The sequence below is a fragment of the Phycodurus eques genome, chromosome 7 (genome assembly GCF_024500275.1).
Source record: "Phycodurus eques isolate BA_2022a chromosome 7, UOR_Pequ_1.1, whole genome shotgun sequence".
NCBI lineage: Eukaryota > Metazoa > Chordata > Actinopteri > Syngnathiformes > Syngnathidae > Phycodurus > Phycodurus eques.
This window is the reverse complement of record NC_084531.1, coordinates 12401841-12425543: the sequence shown is the minus strand read 5'-3', so window position 1 is coordinate 12425543 and position 23703 is coordinate 12401841. Positions and strand designations below refer to the sequence as shown.

At 41.0% G+C, this 23703-nt stretch overlaps 1 protein-coding gene across 2 annotated transcripts; it reads left to right on the top strand.

Annotated features, from left to right (window-relative positions):
* The first annotated feature begins 553 nt into the window (after positions 1–553).
* Positions 554–23700, top strand: rab4b (RAB4B, member RAS oncogene family). Of its 2 annotated transcripts, XR_009768968.1 has the most exons (8): positions 554–717; positions 11220–11300; positions 11437–11551; positions 11663–11725; positions 17493–17647; positions 17727–17822; positions 19201–19369; positions 19448–23700. XR_009768968.1 is itself a non-coding variant. In XM_061682758.1 (7 exons), the coding sequence occupies exons 1-7, from the start codon at positions 702–704 to the stop codon at positions 19314–19316; spliced, it is 642 nt and encodes a 213-aa protein (XP_061538742.1). In that variant the 5' UTR covers positions 554–701; the 3' UTR covers positions 19317–23700. The 2 variants fall into 2 exon arrangements, 1 of the variants encoding a protein (XP_061538742.1); XM_061682758.1 differs by having other exon boundaries at positions 19201–23700.
* The last annotated feature ends 3 nt before the right edge of the window (positions 23701–23703 follow it).

Below are 23703 nucleotides of genomic sequence, written 5' to 3'. Positions count from 1 at the left end.
GTTTTTACTTACGGTCGTTTAATTATGTTGAGTCAGGGTGCTTCTTGATTGGCTATATTCTGTTCCATCCATCCATCCATTTTCTGAGCTGCTTCTCCTCACTAGGGTCGCGGGCGTGCTGGAGCCTATCCCAGCTATCATCGGACAGGAGGCGGGGTACACCCTGAACTGGTTGCCAGCCAATCGCAGGGCACATACAAACAAACAACCATTCACACATTCACACCTACGGGCAATTTAGAGTTGTCAATTAACCTAACATGCATGTTTTGGGGATGTGGGAGGAAACCGGAGTGCCCGGAGAAAACCCACGCAGGCACGGGGAGAACATGCAAACTCCACACAGGCGGGGCCGGGAATTGAACCCCAGTATATTCTGTTCCACGTCACAAATTCTTGGCGTCATGACTTGGGAGAAGTCTGCTCTCCCGCACACACATGAAGACTTTTAGTCGTAAATTCTGAACACATACTGTGTCTCAGTACAGTACTTCGACTTCCACCAGAACACTTTGGGCGACGCGTGACGTCATCACGTAGCTTCCGTGTCTGGCTTGGCTCAGTTGGCTGTGGCCGAAGTGAAAGCAGCTCAGACGGAATCAGACTGCATCAGATTAAAAAATTAAATAAAACGCCCGACTTTCCGAGTCAACCGTGAAAACAGTCCAAGATACTCCTCTAATACGGCGAGGGGCCCCAACATGTCCGAGACATACGGTATGTTCGCTTTTAATTCCCTGCTTAAGACGCGAATGTTGACGTGTTCACCTAAGCTACGCGGCTAACGAGCTAGCTCACAGGTTCACTAACTCTCTACAGTGGTAATTAATCATGTCCAAATGGCGCTCAGTTTTTATTTAATGACGCAGTTTTGTTGTGGGTTGGTGGTGGTGTCCTTCCACCTGCGTCTTACGGTACACACCCCGCTTCCGTAGCACGGGTGGCGCTACATTTGGCAGGTGAAAGTTGGTCAAACTTGAGGTGCGGTGATATGTCTGGACATGAATGACGAGTGGACAGACACTGAGCTCGCTCAAGTAATTGTAATATGAAACCCCCCACCTATGATTTATTCACTCAAGTTTATTTGAATATCACATGGAGCTAACCTTAGTGGTAACACGGCCTGCCGCATCAGGAAGTTGGACAGCTGTGTTTTTTCCCCCCTACCTGCACGCCAATGGCTTATATACGCAGGTGCCTTGACTTCGTTCAAATCAGTGCCTTGACTTCGTTCAAATCATCTTATCGCATTGAAATGAATTGACATAAGGGGTGTGCCATCTAAGGCACCTCACGATTTGATATTAACACTTATCACTATTATTGATGCATAGTTTTTCGTCATTCTGGATTTCCCCCCCCCCCCCCTCAACTTGTGGCTACTTCATACATTTAAACAGGGTGTGTTTGTCAGTATCCATGAATTAAAGTAACCAAATATCTTTTAACAGGAACAACTAAATATATATATGTGTGTGTGTGTGTGTGTGTGTGTTGCTGAAGTGCTTCAGCGAATCATTATCCGCCAAAAGTACAGCCCTGTCTTGGTCTTAGCCAATCAGAAGAACAGTAGGGTGGGTTATCGTTCCATAAATACAATGGGCCCAGCGTTTCACTTTTTCAACATTTTATGTTACAGCCTCATCCCAAAATGGAATACATTTATTTACAGTATTCTCTCAAAATTCTACACACAACACGCCATAATGACAATGTGAAAAAAGTTTTATTTTTTAATATTTGCTAATTTATTAAAAATAAAAAATGAAGACATGACATCTACATAAGTATTCACAGCCTTTGCTCATTACTTTGTTGATGCACCTTTGGCAGTAATTACAGCCTCAAGTCTTTTTAAATATGATGCCACAGGCTTGGCACACCTATCTTTCACCCATTTCTCTTTGGAGCATCTCTCAAGCTCCATCAGGTTGGATGGGGGAGCGTCAGTGCACCACCAGTTTCATATGTCTCCAGAGATGTTTGAACGGATTCAAGTCTGGGCTGTGGCTGGGCCCCTCAAGTACATTCAAAGTTGTCCTGGAGCCACTCCTTTGTTGTCTTGAATGTGTGCTTAGGGTCGTTGTCCTGTTGGAAGGTAAACCTTCACCCCAGTCTGAGGTCCTGAGCACTCTGGAGGAGGTTTTCATCCAGGATGTCTCTGTACATTGCTGCATTCATCTTTCCCTCAATCCTGACTAGTTTCCCAGTTCCTACAACTGAAAAACATCCCCACAGCATTACGCTGCCACCAACGTAGGGATGGTATTGGTCAGATGATGAGCAGTGCCTGGTTTCCTCCAAACATGATGCCTGGCATTCACGCCAAAGAGTTCAATCTTTGTCTCATCAGACCAGAGAATTTTCTTTTTCAATGTCTGAGACTCCTTCAGGTGCCTTTTGGAAAAACTTCAGACGGGCTGCCATCTGCTTTTTACTAAGGAGTGGCTTTTGACTGGCCACTCTTCCATACAGGCCTAATTGGCATTGTGCAATTGTAAAAGACCAAATTTGTCTTGTAGTCTGATCCAGGCATTATGTGTTGTCTGACTCAGACGTGTTGTCTGTCCCACACTGCCGTTAAAAAAAAACAAAAAACTTTATTGGCGGTCAGATATTTACAGTACTACGTGAAATATACTGTACACGATGGCGACACGGAGTAAATGTCTTTTGCGGAACTGATCGATGATGTAATTGATCGGATCGGCGAATTTAACGCCGATCAACATAAAAGGCCAATTATCGGCCGATACCGATCAAGCCGATCAGATCGGTGTAAAGTCTAGTAATTACTGAAATCACTGGCTGCGCACAGACGAGAGAGAGAGAGAGTTGAGTGAAAGATGGCGAAACATAAGAACATGACCAACAAAGGATGAGAAAATTTGGAACAAATGGTGCTTAAAATCTAACAGGCAGAGTCATATTTGTCAGAATCAGAATCAGAATCCTCTTTATTTGCCAAGTATGTCCAAAACACACAAGGAATTTGTCTCCGGTAGTTGGAGCCGCTCTAGTACAACAAACAGTCAATTTACAGAACACTTTGGGGACATAAAGACATTGACAAAAAACAATTGTGCAAAAAGATGCAGAGTCCTCTAGCACTTAGAGCAGTTCGAACGACTAATATTGCAATAATCCGGTGCAATGACCATTGTGCAAAGGGCGCTGAGACTTCAAGGAGTGTATGCGGTTTAAAGTGACGAGTAGTGCGATCATTGTTTGTACTTCTGTGGGAAGTTCTTATTAAAACTGCATATGTGAAAAGCCACGATGAAACAAAACTTGAACAAACATAGCCTCTAAAACAGAAGTAACTCCAGAAGCCCGGTCGAAGGACCTTTCCCTGGCAAAATACGTCGCCGTTAGCGAAGTCACAAGGCTAATGCTAAGCTGTAGCACAGCCACGAGGTGCGGCTAAGGGACGAGAAAGCTTTGCTTGGGAGGAGTGAAGCGGCGAGATTGCAGCGCTCTCAAGCGTCGGAAAGGATTTTTTCTCAACGTGCGCAAGCTCTGAAACGGAATTATATAACACCCTCAGTTTCTACAACCAGTTTCTTCAATTTCACTTCATGAGCTCTGGAGCGTGAGTACTGTGGGTGGGGTGAAAGTGTGTGAGACTTGTGTGACGTCTGCATACGTAGTTGTTTTATATACGGTGTATTGAATGGTATTATAATGACAACTAAGGGCAGGTTGACTTAGAGGTTTTATTTTGGGTTTAATTCATAAGTTTGAATTCACACCAACTGGGGTTTACAACCAGCCAAACGAACCTCGGACACTTTCTTTTATACAGGGCAACTTTTTGTTATTATTAATTTTAGTGAACATATTTGTTATGTATTTTGGGGCATGTGTTAAATACGGCCGTGGTTTTGCTTAAAAGTTACATCATCTCTGGGTCTCATTATAACTAAATAGGCTATGTAGTTGGGTTTTGTTATTCGGATATATGCTTTTATTTAGGTGCACCGGCATGGTATCCACCTGACATCAAACGAACCCAAGCACCTGGCATTCTTAGGTAATTTCTACACAGAGTGGTAGCATGGATGCTAAAATTAGATCAGTGGCATCAAAGCATTAATGGTGCCTTCACAGATGTGAAAGTTACCCATGCCTTTGGCACTAACACAGCCCCATACCATCACAGATGCTGGCTTTTGAACTTTGCGTCCATAACAGTCCTGATGGTTCTTTTCCTCTTTGGCCCGGAGGACACGACGTCCACAATTTCCAAAAACAATTTGAAATGTTGTTGATAAATGGCTTTTGCTTGCATAGTAGAGTTTCAAGTTGCACTTACGGATGTAGCGCCGAACTGTATTTACTGACATTGGTTTCCTGAAGTGTTCCTGAGCCCATGTGGTGATATCCTTTACAGATTGGTGTCGTTTTTTTATTCAGTGCTGCCTGAGGGATCGAAGGTCACGGGCATTCAATGTTGGTTTTCGGAACTTGCCGCTTACATGCAGTGATTTCTCCAGATTCTCTGAACTTTTTGATGATATTATGGACCGTAGATGATGAAATCCCTAAATTCCTTGCAATTGTAGGTTGAGGAACAATGTCCTTAAACTGATCGACTATTTTCTCACGCACTTGTTCACAAAGAGGTGAACCTCGATCCATCTTTGCTTGTGAATGACTGAGCAATTCAGGGAAGCTCCTTTTATACCCAATCATGGCACCCACCTGTTCCCAATTAGCCTGTTCACCTGTGGGATGTTCCAAACAGGTGTTTGATGAGCATGCCTCAACTTTCTTAATCTTTTTTGCCACATGTCCCAGCTTTTTTGGAACGTGTTGCAACCATAAAATTCTAAGTTAATGATTATTTGCTAAAAACAATAACGTTTATCAGTTTGAACATTGACTATATTGTCTTTGTAGTGTATTCAATTAACTATAGGCAAATCATTGTATTCTGTTTTTATTTATGTTTAACACAACGTCCCAACTGCAACTGCGTCCCAACTATTCGCTTGCGTATCCCCTCATTTATACTCTCATCCTGGAGACTTTTATAATTTACATAGTTAATCCCACCACACTTCAGTTGTACAGCCGTGTTCACGGCCTGCAATGGTTCTTCTCCTATCCTTGTCCTGTCATTCCCTCACAGGGTGTAGCACTACAGCAACACTCACTCATATTTAATGTTTCATCGTTGTAGATAATGTAATGACTGACTTCTCTCATCCTGTTTACAATTAGTGCTTTGTCTTTTGTCTTTGTTTCTCTCTCCCCTCTAGAAACTTTGTTCTGTTCGACTGATCGACTCTGATTCTCAATAAACTTCAATTATAATACTAAGAAACCTCAGCGAAAGCTTAAACTCCAATTTGACACAGTAAAACTGTTCCGGCATAAAAGGGGTACAGATCTTCCATTCTGCTTGACCTAACAGCCGAACAGGCAACAAAAAGAATCAAATAAAATAGTGTTCCCTCACCACTTCGCTTCACGTTTTGTGGCTTCAGTGCTTCACAGGTTTTTCCAAAATATTCCAAAATAATATTTCCAAAATATTCATTATTATTATTGAAATATTCATTATTCCAAAATATTCATATTCATATTAAAAAATAATAATAATAATTCATCAAAAAATGAAAAAATACAGCCATATCAGCAGCCATATTGCGGACAGATGCGTTGTTTCATGTTGATGCACAAGAGAGGTTTCCCTGCATGCCAAACAAAGAGATGAGTTGACTCGGAGGCTTTGTACATGCCTGTACTGTACAGTACATGCCACGGGCACTCATACAAGGCGCGTGATTGGTTCCCGGCGCGACATCGACCAATGAGAGCACAAGTGGATTTATCCGGGAGCTGATTGGCTGCGCATCATCGCAGCCTCACCCAGCATCTTCCCATGTTGTGCCTCGCCAGTCTTGTCCACGCTGTTGACTGTCTCGCATACGGTAGCTGCAAAACTACTTCAATAAGGAAGTGAAACGTGTGGTAACTACGCGTGATAAGAGACGGTGTTATGTCCTTGTACAGGGGAATTTTGAAGCAAAAGAAAAAACAAAGACAAAAACTACACATCACCATGTTTTTCTCCAAGGTAAAACCCCAGCTACATCATCAGTGCCTCCAGCAGAAGAGTCTCCGAGTGAACCTAAAGCCTCTACGAGTCAAGTGAGAGCATCTCCTCCGCCACCAACGCAAGCCTCTTCGCCTCTCTCAGAAGGCAATGTTGATGAATGTTCATTACTGTATAAGGTTTTATAATTAAAGATTTAAGTAAATACGAGTACTGTTGTAATCTTTGTCTCAAATATGTAAAGTATAAATACTGTTTACATATTTTAAACATTCAACTATACACATTATATATTCATGTTTCAGTGACACGGCACAAGCTTTTACATGGTATGCAGTATTCCTATGTATTGTGTGCCCCTCGGTCGAGTAGCTTTATAACACGCTGAACAGCAAGTCTTTGTCTTTGCCATGCCTGTTGGCTCGTCATATAGGCAAAAGTACAGACGACTACTGAAAAGTACTGCGTGGGTATTTTTTTCCCCCCTAGTGCATAATAACCATAATAGGCATGTCTATTCAAGGAAATCCTCACTTCTTGTCTCCGGCGCTTTGCCGCTGCACCGTGTCGGCTGCAAGATTTAGTACTCTTGCTGGCGGTTGAGGTCCTGATGGCCGTAGGAAAAATAATTGGGACCGCAGCTGGTTTCAGCATCTGCCTAACTACACTTGTGTATCCAGTGCTTTCTGTTAAGTCTTTCTCAAAACACGCCAGTTTGAAGTGATCAGCACAGCGTTTGGAATGCTTGCTAGGCACGCACAGCTGACTATGTTTCTTCCCCTGTCGATTGACTTTCCCTATCCACGGGTCACGTATTCCTTTCTCACTTGGAAAGCCAAAGAAACTCTTGCCACTGCCTGAACCATTTGTACAACCAAATGCCACACAATAAATCATCGTGAAATCACGGAATCATATGACAACAAATATACAAGGACGGGAACAACAGCATGGAACAATACCACACAACGCCAAATGAACAGGCTGCTTGGCTATTGTTACGTCACAGCGCCGGATAGAGCCGAAGACCAGAAGGCGCTAGATGCAAAAAGCAGAAGGTGCATTCTGAATCATATTTATCGATTTAACTATTGTACAGTATATCTGCTATATAATCACTTCGAAATGGCAGATGTGGTTTGTAAAGGGGTTATAGAGTTATCAAGAAACATTTTAACATCTTTGTCCTCTGACATTTAAAGTAGAGGTGGGACTGCATCAGGGATCATCCCTGAGCCCCTTCCTCTTTGATACTGTGAGACAATGTTTTTGTGTATTTTGTCCCAATTCACTGAAGTTGCTAGTTTGAGCTTTGAGGTTTTAGCTCCATGTTAAGCTTGAAAGTATTTACGGTTTACCTTGTTAGGTCACTCAATGTTGGCATAGCTTGTTATTGTTCCACTCACCCAATTGACTTCACTGAAGTTTCGCGCGGTGTCGGCTGAGGCTCGGAGCGGGAGGGAGCACGTCAGACTTCTACACATCGCAAAAGCCTCCTTTCCACAATATAATCTTATTCCAAGTGTTCCACTGAGGCAACTGGTCATTTATTTTAACAAAGTTAAGAAATACTTGTGTTTGCCCCTGCCGTTGGGCACAAGCACATCTTTGTGCGCATTCTTCTTCTTCTTTGGTTTTCGCCACTTTCTTCTTCTGGGTCGGCTGACTGTAGGCATTGAAACTGGGAACCAAATGTTTTAATTCCAACGATTCCGGGAGAACCGGAATGTTAGTCCTGGTTCCAATCGGTTCTCGATACCCAACCCTTGACACAATGTAGCTCCTTCTAACCTTCTCCGTACGTATTCCTCAACACCCTCAAGGCAAATAATGCATCTGTGGTACTCTTTCTAGAATCCTAATAATTCTCTAGTAATAAATCGCAATAGAATAAAGTCATGCCTCTGACAGTTTTAAATTAGTTTTTCCCCAAATGATTGTTAAATTTAGACTTGACTTTGATGCAATTTTAATTAAACTTATTTCATTTATTATACTGATTATAAATTAACTATTTATTAGAATGAATTATTAGAATATAATATAACTTAAATACTTCTCAGACAGTTTCAATCACAAACCACAATTTCAATCACAAACCACAATTATCTAGTTCTGAGGTCCTGGGTTCAATTATCTTTGTAAAGGCACACATTAGATTGTGAAGGTCAGTATGCATTATTCATATATCTAGTTAAAATATGGTCACAATAATAGACAGCATTGATTTTATTTAGTGTTTTTCATGCATTAATTCAAGTCATATTAGTCAACCTATTTCCTATTTCGCACTGCCCTTCATGTCTTCTTTTAATATTGTGATGTAACAACCACAACATCCTGGTGGGTTTCTGTCAAGACATCAGCAATGGCATGTTGCTGTTGTCACACTGTATAAGAGACTACGGGTCATCTGGGAAGAAGTTAAAAAGCAGAGGCAAGCTTTTAAAAATGGAGCCTTTGATTTTGTCAGCTGTGCTGTCATGGCGTCTGGCGGCGGAAGGAAAAAAAAAGTGTGAATGCGCGTTGGTGCCTTTGCTGCTGCTAATTTAACCTCGACAAAACGCCACCTGTGCCTTAGTTGTGTGCTTGACAAGCAAGGTGGCTTGAGTGAAATTGTTATGCTCCAGTAGACTGGCTCGTCCTTTTGCATAACCACTGTTGACCTTGTGCAATGGCTTGGCAGACAACACAGTGATTAGTGACTAAGCATGTTTGCTTCACATTCAGGAGATCTGGGGTTGCATCTCAGTAGTGTGGAGTTTGATTGTACTCCCCACGCTTGTGTGGGATAATACATTTCGTCGATATTCCAAAAACAAGCATATTTCTTTTATTGAATACTAAATTGTCATAGGTGTCAATATGAATGGTTGTTTCTCTTTATGTGCCCTGTGATTGTCCTGGGACCAGTCCAGGGTGTACGGTCAGCTGGGATAGGCTCCAATCACCCGTGAACCTAATGAGGACAACCGCGATAGAAAATGGATGGATTCAGTTGGCATGTGACACTGGTTTCTAATTCGGACTCTAGCAAGAATCTTCTCCTGTGAGAAAGGTTTAAACATTTACAGATTTGGGATCATGGTTATTTTGGGTTATTCTTTTACCACAATGCAAACACCCACACAGATGTTTTTCCCTAGAAAATAATCTAAACTTTAAATACTCTGTTCCACAGTCAACCATTATAAAAATGTTGCACTGTAGCCACTTTTGAAGTAATTATAATTTATATTGGCAAGATTTAACTTGACTTCCTGTTTTAAGCATGTAACCTTTTATTTTGAAGGGTACGCACCAGAACTCAGCATTTTGGGACTAAAAATAACTTCACTTGACACAGGTAAAAACACATTTTAAAAGGAGAACCAAGAAAGTAATGGATGGAACCAAATGCCCTGTAAAATGTTGATAACTTTACCTACACACCGATGAGACACAAGGTTAGTGTTTTTGATACTGTGAGACGTTTTTGTAAATTTTGTCCCAATTCATTGTGATGTAAAGTTGTTAGTTTGACCTTTGGTGAAGTTGTAGCTCAATGTTAAGGTTGTAATGTGACTGTTTCTACTTTCTTTCCAGTATGGTAAAGTAGTGTGTGTGTGTGTGTGTGTTACACACGTTATAATTTATATTTTATTTTTGTGTCTGTCATCAGCTCTTACGTTGGTTTACAGACTAAAATAAACGCTAAAGCATCAGTGCAAGAGTGCAACCCACCGTTTAACTTGTTAGCTGTCTCAATGTTAGCATAGACTTATTTTCACTCACCCAACTGACTTGACTGAAGTTCCACGCAGTGTAGGATGACGCTCGGAGCGCGAGGGAGCGCATAGACTCCACGTGAAAGCCTCCTTTGCGCAATATAATCTTAATCCAAGTGTTGCACTGAGGAGACTGGTCATTTATTTTAGCACAATTAACACTTTTGTTCGCCACTGCCGTTTGACACAAGCACATCTTTGTGCGTGTTCTTTGTTGGTTTTGGCCACTTCTTCGTGGTTGGCGGACAGTAGGATTCGAAACTGGGAACCGAAATTTGTTAAGTTGAACGATTCCGGGAGAACCGGCATGTTAGTCTCTGTTTCAATCAATTCTCGATGCCCAACCCTACCTAACATGCATGTTTCTGGAAAATGCGAGAAACCTGGAGAACCCGTCGAAACCCACTCAAGCAAACTCCCCACAGGAAGGCAGGAATTTGAACCTCACACCTCAGAACTGTGAGGCAGACGTGCTCACCACAATTGCACCATGCTGCTTGTCGGAAAACTACAAACATAAAATTAGCTCTAAGTGATGACGATAGGGAGACTTACTTGCTGTATAATATAAATAATACCTGCCACTGTTGATGATGTGTAAACACAATAATGTGCACTAGGGATCAGCACCTCCTCGTTCTACTGTTGTATCTGTGACTTTGAGTGTGTATGACTTTAAAGGCGATGCCTGGCCTGGTGATTGACGTCAGCGTTAGTGAATGAGAGTGTAGCATTGGCTGGATGTTAACTAACTAACCTGTTAGCCAGTCTGCGTGTTGAGTGACTCAGCAGGAGTTGTGGCCATCAGCAGCTTGTGTATGAATGTGCTTATGTGTTTGTTTCAACCTTTTTTTGTAATCATATTACTTTAGTTACTGTATTTGATGAATCGTTGCAGCCCAAAACAATATGCTAACGACATGATAGTTCAACTTTCAGGTTAATTATGCTTTAGAGACGTGTTATTACTGAATATTTTGGTCTGTTTGGGCATCACAGCATACAAAAAGCTTCTTGAATGTCATCAGCATGCATGCATTCTCACAACCTGGTATCATCAGAGCGATCCGGGTTGACCTCCTCCGCAACAACAACATTTGTACAAACAGCTGGTCATGGCTGTGGCGCAGTCACCCAAAGCCATGTTTAACAGCCAATGCCAAACATGCATCGTTCGCCTTCGTCTTACAGTACTGCCAGCGCACACAAAACGTGTTGTGTGCACTCTGTGATTAGGAGGGTAATTTGGGGCCTGCCAGGAGCTGTGAGAGTAGGAGTTGGATGAGATTAAAAGGATTGTCTCAGAGGTTACGAGCGCCAAGTGCAGCCGGTTCTGGTTCTCTCCTTACATTTGCTTAGCATTCTCTCCTCTCTTCTGCTTTCAGACTTCCTCTTTAAGTTCTTGGTGATTGGCAGCGCCGGGACGGGGAAATCCTGTCTCCTCCATCAGTTCATTGAGAGCAAATGTAAATGTTTAATGCATATTGTCATCATAAAAGTTATTCATTGAGTTCATAACCAAAAATGAGGATGCATGTGTCATATGATGAACAACCACAATGATAAGCATTGTGTTTAATGAATACTACTGTAACTATGCAGTCAAACAGGACTCCAACCACACCATTGGTGTAGAGTTTGGTTCCAGAGTGGTCAATGTCGCAGGGAAGACAGTCAAACTGCAGATCTGGGACACTGCCGGCCAGGAGCGCTTCCGGTAATTTCTCACACTTTCAATTTTGGAATACACATTTTGACAGCACGTTTATGTTGAATATTTGACTATTAATGTAAAAGTTGGTTAATTAAATACTGTATGGCTTCACAGCTCTGTGACGCGCAGCTACTATCGCGGAGCAGCCGGAGCACTTCTTGTCTATGATATTACCAGGTAAAATATTTGTGTCCATTTTTATTGGATTGTCAGAGTAAAATATATTGAAGCGTTTGGTGAACATCGAGCTCTAACACACAATTTCTCAGCAAAGTGCTTTTTGATGTGTTTTTTGTTTCGAGTTTTGGCACGTTCCCATAGCAAGTTTTATTTTACAAAATTGTCTGTGTTGTTTTTAACATACAGTATATGTTAAAGGTGCCATATTTTAGCTCACCAACTTTTTCGAGTATTTGGGATGTTATATTGTCTCTATGGTGCCTCAGTAAACGTGAATATGCATTAAAATCGTCCACGCATTCCTGAGTACGGCGTTTTTCTATCGAGAAGCTGGAAATCAGGTCATTCGAATTGCTCGCTCTTATCTACATCACTAGCGAAGATCTCCGCCTACCTCTCCGCCACCGAGAGGAAAGGGACCAGTCTTCGCCAAATATGGACAAAGCGGATACAAAACTGGGTCAAACAGAACTTGCTGTCATAGGGGACTTTTCTGGACACTCATATGACAAAACCAACGGTTTTTCTGAATGAAATCGACACTTTTATATTAAGTCCATGTTATAGAGTCACTCTATGGAGGTCTAAATAGCCAAAATATGGAACCTTTAATGTTTGGGCAATACATGTTATATTTTGGTAAATTTATATCCCTTAGGAGGAAGCAGATTATAATTCCCATATGAGTCCTTTTTTTAAATCATGAATCCCTGCTACTCGTGGCACAGTGATCAACTGGTTAGCACATCTGCCCCCCAGTGCTGAGGTCCCGGGTTCAAATCCGGCCTCACCTGTGTGGAGTTTACGGGTTCTCCCCGTGCCTGTGTGGGTTTTCTCCGGGTACTCAGGTTTCTTCCCACATTCCAAAAACATGCACGTTAGGCTAATTGACGACTCTAAATATCCCGTAGGTGTGAATGTGAGTGCGAATGGTTGTTTGTTTAGATGTGCCCTGCGATTGGCTGGCGACCAGTTCAGGGTGTACCCCGCCTCTCGCTCGAAGATAGCTGGGATAGGCTCCAGCACGACCCTGACCCTGGTGAGGATGAGCGGGAAGGAAAATGAATGAATTCCTGCTACTCAAGTCTCATTCATGTCTCATTTGTAGCTCTTGAACTCTCCCTACTGTTGTAAAGTGTCTTCTCACAGGGAAAAAGTAGCATGGGATGTGAATACATCCATCCACTTGTTAACAAATCAGATCAGCTATTCCCTTACGATCGTAAGCCATTTTCCCGATGTACGTATTGTATTGCATTCAGGGATGTTAATAACGAATGGATTATTGATTTAAAAATATATATCTATTGTGTAATCAAGGGAGTTCCTCAGTTTACCTTACCGACATACAAGGTTTTGACGTTATGAATGGTGCGCAATGAGCTAGTTCATTGCTCAGTGGCATAAGAATATGTCACCACACAATACAAGAACCCATGCTTAGCTACCGCTGTACTTAATGTTTTTCACTGATAGTTTGAACCCGAACTTGTTAAAATGTTAAACTATCATACCAGCAACCTGTTTTCTGGATTTGGTCACGTGATGTACGCAACCATCGGAGGGGTAGTTGTGACGTTAGCTTTGATTGCCAGCAGAGGGTGATAGTGCCCAAAATGGCAGACCCCTGAAATTGATGGAGAGTGATGAATTATTCTGTTTAATTCTTAGTCTACAAAAGCAGTATTAACCAGAATACTGTGTTTTCATTAGTGGTGGCATACAACACATTCTTGCAGTAAAAAAAGTACTGCCTCTTTAAACATCAGCTCATGTTCGTCGTGTTCCTGCCAGTTTGCCTGTCGTGTAAAATTTTATCTGTTTAATGTTTGTATAGAAAAATGTTTTGTAGTAGTTTGGTGGTAGTCTTGAATAGAGACATCATGGATTTTAATACGTCAGCAACCAGAACACAGTTAATTTCTGCCCATTTAGTTTGCTGCATAAGCGTTGTTATTGAAATCAAAACAAAGATAAAGATGTCGTCAGAAACTTAATTATTTTTGGAGCGGCTTCCTGGATTTATTGTCACTAGTATATATTCACGCAACATGGTAACATGCTTGCGTTTGTCATGACCCCATTTTAAACGTCTATTTTTGGTAAGATGGGTGTTTCTTTTAACTGGGCAATTAATTAACTAATTTCAAATATGTCTACACCAATGTTCCCTCTAATTTTTCATGCGTCTGGGCTGACACACAAGCTCCTTGAGCGCACTGAGGACCACTGTGAGCAACATCAGATGTGCCCGCTGTGGCCACACACCAGTATGACACCTGTTCAAAACCTTGGATCATAGCAAATTGCATCGCTTATTTAAAGAACCAAATTACAGCAGCAATTTTCATTGGTTAACTTTTAATATAATTGATTTGGCCCACTTGAAATGAAAATGCTTTAACCACAGGAGTCCTGCTTTGGCCTGGGTGAGGGTCATGTTCTGGAAGAAATGACACATATACACCTTTCAGACATATAATTTTGTTCACATTAAAACATTCACATTTTGCACAATGACATGTGCTGTAGCTTGTGATACAGTGTAAATTCCTGTAACTCTGTATGTAAAATATCTAATTACTCAGTTTTTTATAAGCATTTCTAATACCAATCACGGTTTGCTCTAGGATTTTTTTGAAACTGTGGGGGAGGGCTTCAGCGTCGTCACTCCCATCCCTCATATTTAACAATATGTTCAAATATTATTTTTTTAAAAAATTTAATTTAATAAATGTCACTAGAATATGCACAAATCTGAAATTTTACCTTATTGTTCATGTCTGTCCTTCTCGCTTCTTCAATGCTTGTACACTTTGTCCAGGTCGATGACTTCCTCTGCTTCTTGCTTTGACTTTATGCGCATCAGCTGGTCCAAATGTGCCACTTCAAGACGATTTCTGGATGTTGTTTTGATATGGTTCATTAAACTAAATCCTCTTTCACAATCTGCACTGGACGCTTGAAATGTAGCACAAATATCCACAAGCTGTGAGATCTCCTTTAGCTCCTCACATCTAAGTGCTGCAGCAACCATATCTGAGAATGTGCTGATTGACCCCTGTTTAGGTTTTTGCTTCATTATGTACTTGATCACAGAGCTTAGTAATGAAAAGAGTAATCTCACCAGTATTTAGACAATCAGCTGATGAGGTCCCCGTTGCCTCTTTGACACGGTCACTCCACTGTACATCCTTCTCAATCTTTGCTCTTGCAAAGCAGTGTCCTTCCATCACAGTCAGGTTGCGTCTTTGTAAAGTGAGGCAGAGTTGTGCCAGCTCACCCAAAACATCTCCCAGAGCAGTGACAGTAACCTTGAACTTTGAATCACTCAGCTTTTTGTAGCAGTACTTTGCCACTGGATCTCTGTTATCGGTGAATTCTCTTTTGCAGAATTCTTGAAGCACAGTGTAGTTCCTCAGAACAGCATTGACAGCTTGGCGCCGTGACAGCCATCACACTTCGTTCAGAGGCCTGAATGACAGTGTATCTTGTTCATCAAGAATCTTTGCTAGGTCCTCCATTTTGCCCTTCTTCACAGTGGACCGAGAGAAAGAAAGTGGAATACACAGTTCTAAGTTTCCACATCTCGCATCAAAGGTACATTTTTCCAGGCATCATCTATGCCCAAGTCCTCTCTATGAGCCACACAATGTTGTTCAGTTAGGTGTGGTATTCGGCGCTTTCAGAAAGCCGCAACTCCGTTGTGTTTTCCTAGCATTACTGAGGCACCATCGGAGGTCAGCATCACCATTCTCTGCATGTCCAGTCCATGTTTGGAGTAAAACTGAGTTATTGCCTGCACAATATCCTGAGCAGTGCAAGCTGTCAGTTGGATGATGCCACCAAACACAGTTTTATGGTTAACATCATTTTCCTCCCTGTATTTAATATATAGGACTAGCATTTTGTGTACTGATATGTCTGTGCTCTCATCTACTATCAGGGTATGCCAGGGAGCATTTTTAACACTGCACATAATCTCATTCTGCACTATTTCATTGATTGAGTTCACAAATTCAAAGGCAAAGTTTTTACTTCGCCAGCTTTCTGGTACACTTACATACTTTACCATGTGATCGTGGATTTGTTGAACTGACAGCATTGATGCATTCGTTTTGATAGCAAGTAAAATATTGTCAATGAGAACTTTAACTTGCTCGGGGTCAGATTTTGCTTTGTGTGACCGCTCGTTTTTTTTTCTCTCTGTCTTTTGCGCTCTCCCGCAATAATGTACCGATCCCCTGTCCCATCTTGAGTCTTCTTACAATTCCAACAGCTTTCAAATGACATTTCTGCTGAATAGGACGCTTGAGGTAGTCCAACCTCCATTCAGTCCACATTTTTCCCTTCGAAAACTCACTTGCTACTTTGGCTTTGCTGCATGTTTTGCAGAGTACACCTTTCTCACTAGAAAAGGAAAAAATATCATCGCTTGTTCTTCAATTTGCACCTACTCCGACAGCCATTCCATCTTAAAAGAACCGCATTTCTTTTTCACTTTGGCTTGATGAGTGGATGTGTCGCTGCCCGTTCGTTTCGCCGTGATAAGGGGTTAGCGTTTGCGTCTCTTAACTCCGCCGTTGTTAGCTCGCTAACCTGCACGGCGCGTATGGGCAGGGCACATATGCAAGCATTGTCAATGCTATGATTGGCTGTGTAGCGTAAGTGAACCGTATTGTATCATTGGCTGGGCACATGTCGCTCACTGAGTTACATTGCAAATTGGTACAGAAAACAATATTATTGGTCTAATTAATTAGATTATATCAGGCGTAAAATCAGACATTATTTAATACGTTTATGTTGAATTTTTTTTTTTTTTTTGCACAGCATAGATTTTCTTGTGCGCGGAGTATGTGCTAACAGTGCGCGATTGCGCAGGTGCGCATCTTAGAGGGAACATTGGTCTACACTTTACTCAGTGTTGTCTGCATGTTAAAGTCGTGATTAACTGCAAGGTTCGCACAGTCATTCAAAACCTGGAAAAGTTATGGAAATTGAAAATGTATTTTCCAGTTCCTGGAAAAGTTATGGAATTTCTTTTTTTTTAGGTTTGGAAAAGTCATGGAAATATTGCGTGGATGATATTTAAGATGTGTAAAACATAAAATGGTGTAACGTGCGATTAAAATGATTACAATTCAAATTGAATAGCGGTGTACGCCGCCACACAGGAAATGCGACAGGTCACAACGTTGGCGAGGGTTCACTGGCATACATAGATTTCAAAGAGAACGCAATGCCAGGAAACGCACAAACACAAGACTGCTCATCACCAAAAGAACACACGTGGCGGTGGTGGCATCATGCTTTGGGTCTGTTATCCTTCAGCTGGAACTGGGGCCTTAGTCCAGGTGGCGGGAATTATTTACGAAATAGTAGTTCGAAATAGCAGTCGCTCTTTGCAAAAAAAAAAAAAAAACAACAAAAAATATTATGAAATTGTCATGAAAAGCCTACTAAAACATCTGAACTTTATTTCAGGTTAATCAGAGGCACTTTAAATAGGGGCAGGTGTTTGCTGACTCCCTTTTAAGATGGTTTTGAATGTGATAGGTTAATTCTGAACAGAGCCACATCCCCAGTTATAAGAGGTTGTACATACTTCCCCTCTCAAAGATGAAAAGAAAAAAAAATCTATTAAATTTACAGCTTAAAGATCACATTAATGGTGGAAAAAGTTTTGGAATGCCTGGCATTTCAAAAGGGGTGTGTAGAGTTTCTGTATCCATTGTACGTGTCCCTATGTCCTGTCTTACAGCCGTGAGACGTACAACGCCCTAACCAACTGGCTGACAGACGCACGCACACTAGCGAGCCCCAACATCATCATCATCCTGTGTGGCAACAAGAATGACCTGGAGGCCGAACGAGAGGTCACCTTCCTGGAGGCGTCACGCTTCGCTCAGGAGAACGGTACCTCAAACACTTGTTTCCCTTTTTCACTTTCTTGTTGTCGTACTGCCTCATTGCGCTTCCTTCTCTGTTTACACAGAGCTGATGTTCTTGGAGACCAGCGCTCTAACAGGGGAGAATGTGGAAGAGGGCTTCCTCAAGTGCGCTCGTACCATCCTCAACAAGATAGACTCAGGTACTCAGCCGTTGTATACAGTGGGGGAAATAATTATTTGATCCCCTGCTGAATTAAAGTTTTCTCACAAAGACATTAGAAATCTCAAATTGTTATGTTTTTACTGATTACGCAAATAGACAGAATATCAGTTCTAATGCGCTCACACTTGCTTTGGGTTGTCTTAGGCATACATCTCAGAGGGGCATGTCGTATAGTCTACCTATTGTTCATTCTACAGGTGGGACTTTCTATGTAAGCTTGAATGTAGCCGCACAACTTAAAATGTTTCTTCAAAATTGATGTAATGTTTTTGAAGCTGTATAACACTGTCGACAGCAGAGAGTGTACAACGAACCTCAATATTTTAATCTTTAGCTGACACAAACCCAAAATAGTGAACGCTTGAAAATGCCGGCCTTTCCGCTTTATCTATTGTTGATTGACTGCTTGTACATGTGAGTTGTCCACGTATTGAAAACATGACTTACCGCATTTGTGACATCACTCCAGATGGGAGAACGTGATTTCCCAGAATGCCTCATGGCTCTGTTTGTAAATATTTCGCCTTTGTTTCATAATGTACAGTTTTTCGTTGTGTGCCTTTTAGTTGGGAATAGTTAAATAGAGTGTGTTTTATTATTCGTTTGTGAAACAAACGCTGGGACGCGGTCTAAACCTATGAAGTCCAGTCACTGAATGATGTCTTGTTCATTGACATGCCTCATTTTACTCTCTACTGCAAACTAGTGGCGATTGTCTGCTATTGCCCAAGTTGAAGTAAAATTTCACTTCAACATTAAGGTGCATTTTATTTTCAATACAGAAACGCACGATGATATTAAAAGAATATATATTTTCTAAGCAGTAACCCGTTACAAAACTCGTTACCTTAAAAATCAGTATAGTTTGAGTAACTGTAACGTGTTACCGGCAACTTGTTTGACAATAAGTGTTGTTGTTTTACGACAAACCACACCTTTAAATATACCATGGTGCACAGTTAAGACAGTCATGAAGTGAAGAAAATATGCCACAGCAGTGATATTATTACCAAGAACTGGATGTCGCGCCAAAATTGATGAAAAGAAGAGAAGAAGAGAAGAAAACCAGCCAGGGAGCCTGCCAAGTAGTTGACTGAAACATTGAAACATTGATTCCTGGCAAGTACTGGCTGTTTCGTACATGTGACAACAATCTCCCGTCTTCATGTCTGGGTTATGTGTCAGGTGGCAAGACGGAAGCCTTATCTTACGCTTGATTTCCTTTGACTGATATTCTGTTAGTTTCTTTGTAAGGGAGCAAATTTACAACTTCAGTAGGGGATGAAATAATGATTTCCCTTCCGGAGCGGATCTTTTTATATGCACTTGTCACTGATCACATTTCCCCTCCACAGGCGAGTTGGATCCAGAGAGGATGGGCTCCGGCATCCAGTACGGGGACACTTCGCTGAGGCAGCTGCGACAGCCGCGAGGCAGCACCGCACAGAACAAGCAGCAGTGTAGTTGCTAGGGTTCCGCATTTCTTCCCACCTCTCCATTCAGTCCACAGGACATCCTATACAAGTCAGTGACTCCTTATCAAACCCTTCTGTTCGAGCCAGTGGATGTGTTTTAAGTCTCCTTCTCTTCTGTGTGTGTCAGCACCAGGTGTTTTGGGGTGTCGTGCATACACCTCGGAGCACCTGGATGAGTGGTCAAGGAGACCACTGCAACTCCTGAGCCTTGGGCTCTGGTAAGGCGTATTTATGCGTGAGGACACGCTGGAATGGTCTATAGTCCTTACCAGACATGAACAAGTCAAGGGTTGTCTGTATGCACTGTCCTATTTGATTATTATTATTTTATTATTCCTGTGCTTCTCATTCTGTTTTTAGTTTAAACACATAGCTCGAAATTTTGCACATCTGTTGTTTATAAATTATAATCGTTGATTGGCGCATTGCTAGGTGTGCCCCCTTTTGAGCATGTGTTGATATTTTCAATGGAATTACTGTATTTAAATAGGAGATTGAATAGTGTCGCAAAAATGACTTAGAGCTTGAGATTTGGTGTCAAATTGCACTTTTATTACAGAGGAGTATTGGCCTTGTTTCAATACATTTTTGAGAGGATTGGTGTCATTTTGGATCTTCAGGTTGCCCAATCCTGGCCTCAAAGCACAAAGGTAGAGATAATGCTCCAGTCGGCCCAACTTTAAGTTGTACTGACGGACCTCCCAAGTCACACTCCTCTTGCACATACAGACGTCACAGGAAGCCACATTTCCCACACTGCCCTCAAAATGGTCGTACAAGAGCGAGTATTTTTTTTTTCGCTTTCCCTCCCCAAGCACAAAAGCAGCTCCAAGCTCACAAGGGGGAATTTCCTTATCTTCTGCACCACAGCGAGCAAGCTTTGTGAGGTTGCTGAGGCTGCAAGGGTGAGAAAACAAAAACCCGCCACTCGAGGTCAGACTGACCTAAAACTTATAAAGGCGTGTATAATGTCGTCGCCTCTCGAGTGTTTGTGCGCTCACACATACTCATTTTTATCATCTCACGTTAGCCAGCCAGCACATTTGAAGCAAAAGGATGGGGAATCACGCAAATGGGAGATAATATAACTATAAATGCACAGTATATCAAGAAACTGCTTTCAATCATTGTATACGTTTGTCTCGTTCTGTATGAAAGAGTATTAGGATCACACTGGCAAGAAAAACAGTGGTGAGAATAGTCATAATTTTACAAGAAAACAATGTGAGTGACAATTACCGTAATATCTATATAATGCCCCCCCCCCCCAAAAAATTTTTTGTCAAAAGTCAATAATGCGCATTATACATAGGTATATGGCCATGTGGAAAAATAGTTTCACATTTCATAAATGTATGCCGCCCTCTAGTGGTTATGAAAAAGCTGTACCCTTTCATTCCAAAATGCCACCACCACCTAGAGGTAATGGGAGGTGTACACTTGCATTCTAATATGCCACCGCCACCTAGTGGTTATTAAAAAAAAAAGGTGAAGCCTACACTTTCATTCCAATATGACAGGTACGTATTACTGCATGTACGTACAGTTCTGCTCATAAGCTTACATACGCTGGCAGAATTTGTGAACGTTTTATTTTTTAAATATGAGTGAACAACAACCATCATTAATTTGGTTATGTTATGTTTAATGATAATGCTTTTCGGAAATGCTTGGCCATTTAATTTGAATCCCATTAAAATAAAATTAAATGTTTCGCCCCGGCCTTCGTTTTCTTTAAAGAATTGTACCCAGCTTACAAATCCAAAATTAAATACATTTTTAAAAAAGTATTACATGTTCAAATAAAGCGCTTCAGAATAATTCTTTGGGGGAAAAAAAAAACTAACAAAATACAGGTAATCATGTTTCGATCATATGGGTAGAAGCAAAATCCTGCATTGTAAAAATGCATTATACATAGGTAGAAGGGTTTTCCAGAATTTGGAGGTCAACTTTCGGGGTGCGTGTTATACATGGGTGCACATTATACACGAGAAATTCCAGTAAATTGAGTGGAAATGGTTGTTTGTCGTTTAGTGCCCTGCGATTGGGTGGCAACCAGTCCAGGGTGTACCCGCCTCTTGCCCAAAGTCAGTTCGGATAGGCTCCAGGTCACTTGCCACCATTATGAGGACAAGCACTGTAGAAAATGGATGGACGGATATGTAGTCTATTCCCATAAATTATGATTTTTTTTAAAAAAAATTTATTTTACATTATTCCCATAACGTCCCATTTTCCACTCCTACTGTCATGACTTCTTTCTGCCTTTTTTCTTTTCAGTGTGGCCACAACTCTTCTTCATTCCTTCTGCAAGTGCACTTTTACTTTTCAGATGTTTTGTTTATATGCTGTGACTATAGAATTGTACATTTTCATTTGACTTTAAACTGTAATAAAGATTTTAACTGTAGATTTCATTATTTCTTACGAAGGAACAGCTGAGCATGATGTTGAATTTGACTGGAAAGGTGCTTTTTTTGTGTGTTCTGAAGAGTTGTTAAACCTGCAGCCATTATTTTCTGATGTCATAAAGTCTGCATTGATACACTCTGTCATTGCTTGGTAACAAATTACACATAATTTTAAATAGAACTGTATTCCATCTGTAAATAACAGTTGTCTTTAGATGGGTGAGTGTTGCTCATTTATTGTAATGATTATGCAATGCCCAGTAAATCTGCTTGTCATTTTCCAGTCAAAAATCCAGCACCATGTCATTTGATGTCTCTGACCACATAAACGGGCTTCCTTCTTTAAACCACAAAACATAAATCTCAATGGTTGTATAGGCACGCCCTGAAGTGTAACAATGGGTTCACATCGCCTTGCACAGTGGAGCAGTTTGTCTTAAGAAGCAGCAGAGCGAGGTTATAATATTACAGGGCTCACATGATGAACGGTAAATGGCCACCACGGTGTCCCAATTGTCATGATCTATATGCTCCTGTTTTGGTTCAGTTACAGCCTGTGAGGTTTTTTTTTGGAGCTGGTGTGGATCTATCTACTGATTTATCGATCTTGGGCAGGCTGTCGCGGTGACCTCATGATTCAATTGCACGAGAGAAGTGTGATGCTAACAGTAAGCCACTAGATAGTGCTAAAGCACCGGATTGCACACGTACTACGTTATTGCTATACTAATCCCAGGGGCAGCTGTGGACTAGTGCTGTTTTCCAACTAGGCGCATAATTTACATCAGGATACATCGCAAAACAAAAATGTCAGAAAAAGTGAATGTGCAAGTTAATTGCCACCTAGTGGAAGAACATGTTAATTGTTCTGCTAGTGTCGCTGGCACTGCCATAGATGAACAAAATTGTTACTTTGAGTCTGTCCCATTATTTCCACAACGCTACAGACCTGCTATCAGTTGGTATTAAGTCAATTATTAAAAACACATGATATTGTTGGCAACTTAAAAAAAAACACTGACATTTCATTGTTTGCTGTACTATTTGCAACTGTAACTTGACATCTTTAAAAGTTCTCTTAACCATAGCATAAGAAGCAGTTTGTGTGGTTGTAATATTACCACTTTATCCTCAATAATACTGAATATGGCTATTTCCTTGTCAAATTTGCTATTAATCTAAAAATAAAATGTGATTTACTGTGTTTTAAGCTTTATTTCAGTGAAAAAAATTTCCTCACAGACTCATGCTCTCTAATTCAAAAATATTTTATCGCAAAATGACACCTTTTTCCTTCTTCTGTTATGACTTGTTAGTCCTTTAGTTTTCTTTGCAGTTTGGCCCCAACTGTGGCCTATGTGGGGAGATAGTCCTATGGGCCGTGCATACTCAACCACATGAACTTGAAACCTTGTCTAGGAAGTTTTGAAGGCCCATTGTTTAGGGGTAATACAGCTCGGGGGGCGGGGGGTTAAAAAAATGGTATTTTGACCATTTTTCATTTTCTGCAAAGAAATGCTCAAAATAAATCTTTAGGACTTATGTTGTCAGTAGCTTATAGAATAAAACAATTTTATTCAAAAATATTCCTAAAAATAGCTAAATCAGAGAAACTGATTATTTTGCAGTGGTCTCATTTTTTTACCTCTCCCCCAGACCTGTATAACAGGCAGTAATTGTGCTTCGGACCGCAATTACAAAGGCAACACTAGGTGCTTTTGCACCAAAATTACACACAAGGTTCCTATTTCCAAGGTAATGTTTCTGCTGTTCAACATTACTGCATTTTTTCATACTTCCAGAATGTAATGTACTATAAACTACAAGTTCCTGATCACTTTGGTCCAAATGTGACTCTTGTGGAATAAAAAGGAGTACCTACAAAAAAAATTATCTTGAGAATATGTTCACTTGCAAATGTACATATGAAAAAAAAAAAAAAAAAAAAAAAGAGAGAGCCTTAAACTGT

Coding starts and splice junctions, on each gene's coding strand:
- rab4b (XM_061682758.1), top strand. Junction 11,552..11,662: donor GCCGGCCAGGAGCGCTTCCG/GTAATTTCTCAC, acceptor ATGGCTTCACAG/CTCTGTGACGCGCAGCTACT. Junction 11,726..17,492: donor CTTGTCTATGATATTACCAG/GTAAAATATTTG, acceptor CCTGTCTTACAG/CCGTGAGACGTACAACGCCC.